Below are 9,175 nucleotides of genomic sequence, written 5' to 3' on the forward strand. Positions count from 1 at the left end.
TACCTATCATTTACCTTTCTTCTGTTTATCTATATATGGTCCAATCTCTTTTATAATTATCTATCTCATTTTCTGTTTATCTAATTTATTTCCATCAGATCTAATTCATATTTATCTCTGTATCTATCTATCATCTATCTATATAGTATCTATCCATCTATTATCTATCTTGTACCTATTATCTATATCATATCTATCTATCTATTCCATATCTATCTATCTATTTATCTATCACATATCTATCTATTACCTATCTCATATCTATCTATTATCTATCTCATATCTCTCTGTCTCATATCTATGTATCTATCAATCATCTATCTATATCGTATCTATCTATTATCTATCTCATATCTATCTTGTATCTACAGTATCTATTATCTATTTAATATCTATTTATCATCTATCTATCCATCTAATATTTATCTCATTTATCTATCTCTTCTGTCTGTCTAATATCTATCTATCAACAATTCCTCTCATTATCAGGTAATGTACATACATTGTTGTGCTGTGTAGAACATGGATCATTTGTGTAGCAGGTATCGATATTTTTCATATTTTACTCCTATAAAGCAAAGCCCTCTAATATGACCCTCTGTCCCACCCTAATTTAGATACAAGCCAACCCCCACCCCCCATATTGGCTATTTATAACTTTCCGGCTCTTCCTTGTCTAATAATTTGGGCTCACACCCTCTCTGTTAGGTGGGCATGTCGCCCCCCTTCCTTGGTGTGAATACCTCTGCCCCATTTTGCAGAGCTCATATTGATGGAGAGATTTTGAGAATCTATTTCTCTCTCTCTTCCCTTTTTCTTTCTTCCTTTCTTTTTTTTTTAGGAGAGTGACAGATGGTAAGTCCTCCCCCCCCAGGGACCCAAATCTCCCTCAATCCAACCGCACGTCAATCAGAGGCTCCCGTGTGATCGCTCCCGCGGATGACGTGCCAACCATATGGCCTGGCATCAGAGCTGGTACCATGACTCGGTAGACATGCCACCCTCTCCTCCTTTTGGATTGCACTCTGAAGGAGCTTGAGAACCTCAAGGAGACTGTTCTACTCCCAGAAGATGATCTGAACCATGTCATAAATTTCTTCAGCGCCTAGCTCTGGAGGTAAGTTGGGTTCAGAGGAGGCTTCTCCAACTTGGAGAGAGGAATGAGACAATCCCCCATCCGTATTATTTTATTTGCGATCTACCTTATTGTGGAGCAGACATCGGGACGGATGGAGACCATCATCATCTATCTGGGATTAACCCTTAAAGCCATGATGGCATCTCCTGGCTCTGTAGGGGCTCAGGGGGCTATGGCTGGAGGGATCTGTCTCATGCATAGTCGGAAGCCTGGTGGATTTATACATAGAATCGTGAGAGAGGAAAATTGGCAAAGAAAACACAATGCCGGGTGTCACCCCAATCCTGACTGCTAGATGCCTTCACCCCCTGTCTGATTTCCCTACACGTCCTATATATCTAGGTCTATAAGCAAGTAACTTGAATATTTAGCATTTCTTTCTGTGTTACTATTTTTCTTCCTTTTCATAGATTGGATAATGATTGTTCGTGTTTTATTATGTTTCATATAGAAATAGGTGATTTTTTTTTCTATTTTATTTTTCTTTTTTTTTTTCTTTTTATCTTTTTTTTGTTTATTATGTACATTTGTATGACTATATCTGCAGGCATAAGTCTTAATCTTACTGTATTGTATCTATATTTCTAAATTTGTACAAATATTGTATACATTTTACTAAATGTATTTATTGATTATATAATAACGGTTATATATAATATATATATAGTTATTTTTTTATGTTTTATTTATTTATTTATTTATTTTTTGGGGGGTGGAATTTAGATAATCTTGTTGAGGGATGAACCAACATAGGACCGCAGCCTAATATTGGGCTGTAGTGAACTTTATCCTGGATATTCCGCCTGTATTGTGATTGGGGATCCACCTATCTAATAGAATAAATATACCCCATGTAAACGGAGAGGGCAGGGAAATTGGGATCTTATAATGAAATAATAATTGGATCTATCAACATTATTTGACAGGCTTTAATTTGGAGCGGTGATGGCTAAATTGAAAGCCAATTAATTCTAATCATGCCCAGGAAAGATAGCCTGGTTTTGTTGGAGAAGGGGGCGAATAAGGGGGCTGCAACATACATAGGGAAATATATAATTCATATTAAAATACAATTTTCTCTGACATTGAATATTCTAGAAAGTATGTCCAGTGTGGGGTTTGGGGTTAAGAGTCCATTGCTACATTGAGGTTCCTGAAGTAATATGATTGTGTATTAGGTTATTGGATTTGTCAAAGGTGGACAGTTAACTTATCTGTACACCTACATAGTCTTTATATTGTCCAGCTCCGAATATTATTATATTTGTATAATGTTCATATCACATAGTAATAATGTAATTGTATCATTCTAGATATTATTTATCTGTCACTGGTACTCTTTTTCTCTAAATCCTAATTACTATTTTATAACATAATTTTAATTAATATTATAACGCAATGACACATTTAGCTGTATATAGCTAAATAAATATATATATATATATATATATATATATATATATATATATATATATATACACACACATATATATATGTGTTATCTTAAATGGAAAATGCCTAGATAGATAGATAACACATGCATTGATATTAGATAGATAGATAGATAATAGATAAATTGATGATAGATAAATAGATTAGATTAATAGATAATGTGCTGTTATTGCTTCTTAATGCTTCTACATATTTGTATTCCTAGATTTTTGCACATGCCAGATACTGATTCTACTTAGTACTGTACTGCTGCTTATACAGGGTATATGAGAGTTTTATATCATGATGTATGAATGTGTGATCTTGTATAAGGATTAGTCTACTATCGTGCATTGTGTGTTATATTGCCAGGTAGGTGGTCATGAATGACATCACTCTGGCCATCATTCTCTGTACTCCTCAGAGATCTCCAGTGCTGACTTGTCTTATCTTCTATCCCTAGCCATCATGTTGACCAGGCTATTCAGCGACACCAGTCTTATTCCCGAGGTTCAGAAGTTCGTCTCCTGGCCTGATGACTGTGATGAAGAAGACCTGAGCGACAAGGATGAGACGAGCGAGAAGAGCCTACAGGAGGTTCACACTGAGGGTTCTCTGAGTGAGAACAAGGACGATGGGGATATTGGTGGGGAAGATGATGAGGAGGAAGATGAGGAGGAGGGGACAGAGGAAACTGAGGGAGAAAGGCCCAAGAAGCGTGGCCCTAAAAAGAGGAAAATGACTAAGGCCAGGATGGAGAGGTCCAAGGTGAGAAGACAAAAAGCCAATACCAGGGAGAGAAATCGCATGCATGACCTCAATTCAGCCCTGGACAACCTCAGGAAGGTGGTGCCTTGCTACTCCAAGACCCAGAAGTTGTCCAAGATCGAGACTCTCAGGCTAGCTAAGAACTACATATGGGCTCTCTCCGAAATACTTAGGTCTGGGAAGAGGCCTGATTTAGTGGCATATGTGCAAACCCTGTGCAAGGGTCTCTCTCAACCCACAACCAACCTGGTGGCTGGCTGCTTGCAGCTCAACTCCAGGAATTTCCTGACTGAGCAAGGTCAAGAAGCTGGGAGGTACCACGGCCCAAATTCTTCCTTTGCCATGCACCCCTATACCTACCAGTGCTCCAGGCTCTCAGGCTCCCAATGTCAGTCTAGTTCCATGGCCAATACTCATGCTCTGAGGAGCCATGGCTACTGTGCCACCTATGAGTCACTGTATGGTAACACGTCTCCGGACTACAATAGCTCTGAGTATGACGCCCCATTAAGTCCACCACTGTGTGTTAATGGCAACTTCGCCCTTAAACAGGACTCATCCCCCGACAACGATAAAAATTATCACTACTCTATGCACTATTCTGCCCTCCCATCCTCCAGACCTGCTGGGCACAGCTTGCTCTTCGGATCTTCTGGGATGCGAAGTGGAGTCCACTCTGAGAACCTGTTGCCTTATGATATGCACGTCCACCATGATAGGGCCCCCATGTATGAGGAACTCAATGCGTTTTTTCATAACTGAGCCACCCGACTTTTCTCCACCTGTGCAATTTGTGCCAAGAAATATAGGAATATTGAAGGGAACAATCGAAGAACGAGGCCTGGTGGCCAAATATTGGTGCAGACCCGTCCTAGTATGGTGGTGAACCTTTTGTCCTGCATTTAACTTGTATTGGAGACCCCGCTTGCAGTTGGGTAACCTTAGCCACCCTACAATTGTGTTTTGAAAGGTGGTCCTGATGCACTCCATACAATTATGTTGGTTGTAACTACTACTGCACAAGAGTTCTGTTGGGTTTATCTAATGTCTGGACTACATGACTTCATTACAAACATCACCTGTTTGATGGTCCATTATTGTCTGCATAGGGTCATCCTACACAATGTGAGACATCACTGCACCCTCATCCCCTTCTTCAGTTCATTCACATGTACATATTCTGCTGCCACATCATGTTTGCACATGTAACTTATACTGACTGGGTTTAGGCACTTGTTTCTGTATAACAATAACTGTAGACTTGTCCCCTCTGCTGACATTATTCCCATATATTGCTATCCGTACATACGATCGACATGGCCATGTGTCTTGATCATGGGGATAATTCCCCCTCCTAGGTGCAATATACAATAGAGGACAAAAACTTTCTCAATCCACAAGGTATTGCAAACTAGTGATGTTTAAGAAACTTAACGTGGGCACAGATAGATAGATAGATAGATTGATCATTAGTGTTTATATATATATATATATATATATATATATATATATATATAAAATCTTTTTATTTATCTCTTCACCTATCTTCGCATTTATATATCTTTAACTATCCATCTACCTATCTGAAATACGCTAGATATATATATGTATATATATGTATATATATATACACTGTGTGTGTGTATATATATATGTATATATATATATATATATATATACACATATGGCTCATACACTGTCTACACTGTATGTGCCATTGGTAGACTACTACCTTTCTTGCCTGCTGCAAAACTAAATGAATAAAATAAGTAAAATTGAGATTCAATTGCTGAAGATTTTTGATAAAGCAATAAAAAAGCAAGCCTATGAGGAAGTTGAAAACAAAAAAAAATGGAGAATCTATGCAAAATATAAAAAATGAAATTTATATAAAGTTTATTTTAAAGGGGACCAAGCAAACACGTTAATGTGCAATTTCTTTTCAATTTTGATACGGGACCGAGGAGAGGAGGAAAATAAATGAGCCCTGTAGTCTCCTCTGGCAATGAAAAGGTTAAAGGGACACGTGACCTGCATTTCAGTCTCCTGCATCAACAAAAGCTTGTTGTTGTTGTTATTGTGTTAACCACTAAATGTTACTTTTCTGATCCAGTGTGTCATATAATATCTGTTCGATCTGATCGGAAGAGAAGGTTTACATACAGAAATGCTCTGTGATGTTTTGCATGGGAAAGAGAACGAGACAAAAAAAAAAGTTAAAAAATATGCAAATATAAGGTTTTCACTTACCCTGCGTTTCTAATTTATTTCCTACTCTGTGACTGTATGTGCTTCTTTTCTTATGTCACCCATGAGTGTCCTGCCATGCTCTGCGAATTACATTTGTATGGCAATGCATTTCCATTTGATTTCTCTATATATTTGATCTATTGATTCTATGATTTAATAATACATTTCTACTTATTTATGTATTGATATATTATGTAATTTATTATTTATTATTATTTATGTTGACATTTTAATATATATTTTCTTGTTATTTTTTTATTATTTAATTAACGGAATTCACATTTTTTTATTTATACATTTATTTGTTTTAGACAGATTTTTTTTCTTCTTCTTTCGAATATTGTATTTATTTTAACCAATATATATATTTTTTTTTACTTTTTATGTCTGGTAAATGTTGACAATTGTAGAGAACAAAAAAAAAATGGTAAATTAGTGCGTGGGGCACAAGAAGTGTTGTGTATGTGTCCATTTTAATTCAGATTAATAAATATTAAAACAAGAAAAAAAAAAACAATCTGATTGAAATCTTCATTTGCTGCAGATACACACAGTATATACCCACCCCTACTCCAAACTTTACTGCTCTGTGGTGCCACTTCGGGTGGAGGAATCTTCATCCCCACAGCCCCACAATATGTCCTGGAGAGACATCTGGAATTCTCATGTGCACAGTTTAACTTGTAATTAAAAGGTTTTATAGAGGGCAATTAATAAATATTGAACATTTGTCATATTTGCTGGGTGTCATGGGATAAACAAAATGGCTGTTCCTCTGGGCTGCAAGCAATAAACGACAAATAGAGCTCACAAGGTGCAGATGGGCACTGGGTTGACTTGGGTGGGCATAATGAAGCCCCAGTAAATACACAGCTAAATACAAAATAAATGTCACATTTGGTTTATGAGGCTTTGTGGAAAACAATGAGGAGAAATAAAATGGAAACTCTGTTTTCTAGGAAAATTCAGACATTCAGGATGACAGTCCCCTAAGGCTGGAGGAAGGGGAGGAATGAGGGGATCCTTACCTTTACATATGAGGGCTTTGATTTCCTGATATGGGGTCACTATGGGATCTGGAGGGGTCACTGCCAGCCTTTGTGATAAGAGGGATCCAGGAACAACCTGAACATTTGTTTTCAGACAGTATTGGGAATACTCACTGGTGCTGTCCACAGGGCTAGTGCTGAAACTCCAGAGGAAATGAGGATGTACACAGAAAGTTCAATTTCTCTCTATGAACAGCCATTCCTGGCTGATGAGACTCTGTGTTTAGGCTTCTTTGTTGAAATTGGAAATCATTAACATTAATAGAAACATTAACATACAAAAACATGTAATGCCTTTTTACACATTAATGGCCATATTCTGAATTCCAAGTTTTGATAGTACTTGTCTACATTACCTCCCATGTACCATATACAGCAGATCATGTGAAGCATTGATATATGTGTGGGGTATTAAAACACAGATATCAAATAGACCATGAACTTTGGGGAAAAAGCCCCATCTGGCTAAGAAATATATATTTATAGGGTATATAAAAGCAATTAGAGGAAATAACATGATAGATAGATAGATAGATAGATAGATAGATATTCAATGATAGATAGATAGATAGATAATAGATAGATAGATAGTGGATAGATAGATAGATAGATAGATAGATAGATAGATAGATATGGGAGAGATAGGTATTCAATGATAGATAGATAGATAGATAGATAGATAGATAGATAGATAGATAGATAGATAGATAGATAGATAGCAAAAACATGAAAAAAAAGTATTCCATACCAAAGGTACACAAGGTTTTGGCTCATCGTGTGAACCTTTTTCAAGTTCTCTTTATTTTCATTAGATAGATAGTATTTTGAGTAAAGCGCTATGGGCTACTGGGACCCTTGGGTATATCAAAGCACTTAAGGTCCGTGGAGAAATGGAAAAATCTCTCTAAGGCTAAGTTCACAGGTTCAGTATTTGGTCAGTATTTTACATCACTATTTGTAAGGCAAAATCAGGAGTAGAACAACCAGAGTAAAAGTATAATAGAAACACATGCACCACTTCAAAAATTTTCACCCACTCCTGGTTTTGGCTTACAAATATTGTCCTGAAATACTGACCAAATACTGAACGTGTGAACATGGTTTAACTGTAGTTATTATTAATTTTTGCATAGATCCAATGAGCTAACAAGAAGCCCTAATAGAACATTGAATATTTTCAATAGCAATGCAATGGCAATTAGTGTATTTTGTGTATGTGAGGAGAGAGCCAGGAGACACCCCATACACACTAGGCTGTCGGTCGATCCAGCAGATATCTGTGAGTTCGCCCGACATTAGTATAAAGTGCATGGGGGAATTTATTCTGAATTAGCATACCACATGATACAAATCGCTCACTTAGTTATTTGTGGATGGAGCAACATTAAGGAAATAGCAGATTATTAAATTATCATTACAAAATGTTTGATATTGATCCACTGAATATTCGATTTAAAAAGAGCACATAAAGAATGAAAGGGGGAAAAACACCTGTATATATAAATTATTGAGACACTTTGTATCCAGCTTCCTAGAAAAACAGAAATCCTCTGGTGTATTTACAGGAGTAGAAGTATTCTGGGATTATGTGGTGGGATGATTTTAATCAAAAAGTTTGAGATTTTCTATATTAATTATTGTTAGATGTAAAGTTACATTATTGATAGATGGATAAATGTGATACATAGACAGACATATAGTTATAAATATAGATAGATATGAGATAGATAGATAGATATTAGATAGATAGATAGATAGATAGATAGATAGACAATAGTTTATCAGGTAAAAAGGGAGTGAGGGTCAATTCCTACAGAAGCATCATAGATAAAATGGGAGACATCTCATACCCAGACAAAGACGAGCAGTAAAGGAAGGAGAGCAAGGAGAGGGGGTAAGACAGTCGGAGAGAAGAGGAACTTGGAAATGATCACAGAACTTGGCAGAAGGAGAGAGGACATATGTAGCCCCTGTGGGTACAGGAGACTGAAGTTAGACATTGTTGGATCCCTTAGGGGAGTGGGGGGTCTTCTCAAATAAGCCAACATTTGTTTCTTTAGTGTATTAACCCCTTCAGGTCTCGCCGATCATGCGTCTCTATATGTCACTGACTTAACCAGATGCGATGTAACATACCTTATACAGGTACGTAAGCCCAACATAGTTCTGTGTCCATTGATTGCATGTGAACTACTGCAAGAAAGGCAACACATAGAACATTGGAGCTCACATCTATCTATCTATCTATCTATCTATCTATCTATCTATCTATCACTCTATCTAGCTATCCTTTCATTTATCTGTCCATACATCTGTCTGTGTATGGCACATCTATCTATCTATACATCTAATCTATCTATCTATCTATCTATCTATCTATCTATCTATCTATCTATCTACCTATCTATCTATCTATCTATCTTACTAATAATCTAATACATATTTTCTATTACCTATTTACTTACATATCATCTATCTACATTTGCCATATTTAAAATTTATATCATGCTTTATAACTATGTCATATCTATCTATCTAT

The 9,175-nt window shown here is 36.5% G+C and overlaps 1 protein-coding gene across 2 annotated transcripts; it reads left to right on the forward strand.

Annotated features, from left to right (window-relative positions):
* Positions 1 to 702: 702 nt before the first annotated feature.
* Positions 703 to 5,016, forward strand: NEUROD2 (neuronal differentiation 2). 2 transcript variants are annotated; one of them, XM_073683412.1, is made up of 2 exons: positions 703 to 1,117; positions 3,033 to 5,016. In XM_073683412.1, the coding sequence occupies exon 2, from the start codon at positions 3,038 to 3,040 to the stop codon at positions 4,097 to 4,099; it is 1,062 nt and encodes a 353-aa protein (XP_073539513.1). In that variant the 5' UTR covers positions 703 to 1,117; positions 3,033 to 3,037; the 3' UTR covers positions 4,100 to 5,016. The 2 variants fall into 2 exon arrangements, with proteins under 2 accessions (XP_073539513.1, XP_073539512.1); XM_073683411.1 differs by lacking the exon at positions 703 to 1,117 and adding an exon at positions 1,126 to 1,480.
* The last annotated feature ends 4,159 nt before the right edge of the window (positions 5,017 to 9,175 follow it).

Source organism: Phyllobates terribilis, unplaced genomic scaffold (assembly GCF_046119375.1).
Source record: "Phyllobates terribilis strain yellow unplaced genomic scaffold, ASM4611937v1 Scaffold_5__5_contigs__length_657084704, whole genome shotgun sequence".
Taxonomy (NCBI): domain Eukaryota; kingdom Metazoa; phylum Chordata; class Amphibia; order Anura; family Dendrobatidae; genus Phyllobates; species Phyllobates terribilis.

Coding starts and splice junctions, on each gene's coding strand:
- NEUROD2 (XM_073683411.1), top strand. CDS start 1,402: ATGCCGGGTGTCACCCCAATCCTGACTGCTAGATGCCTTCACCCCCTG. Junction 1,481..3,032: donor TACACGTCCTATATATCTAG/GTCTATAAGCAA, acceptor TTCTATCCCTAG/CCATCATGTTGACCAGGCTA.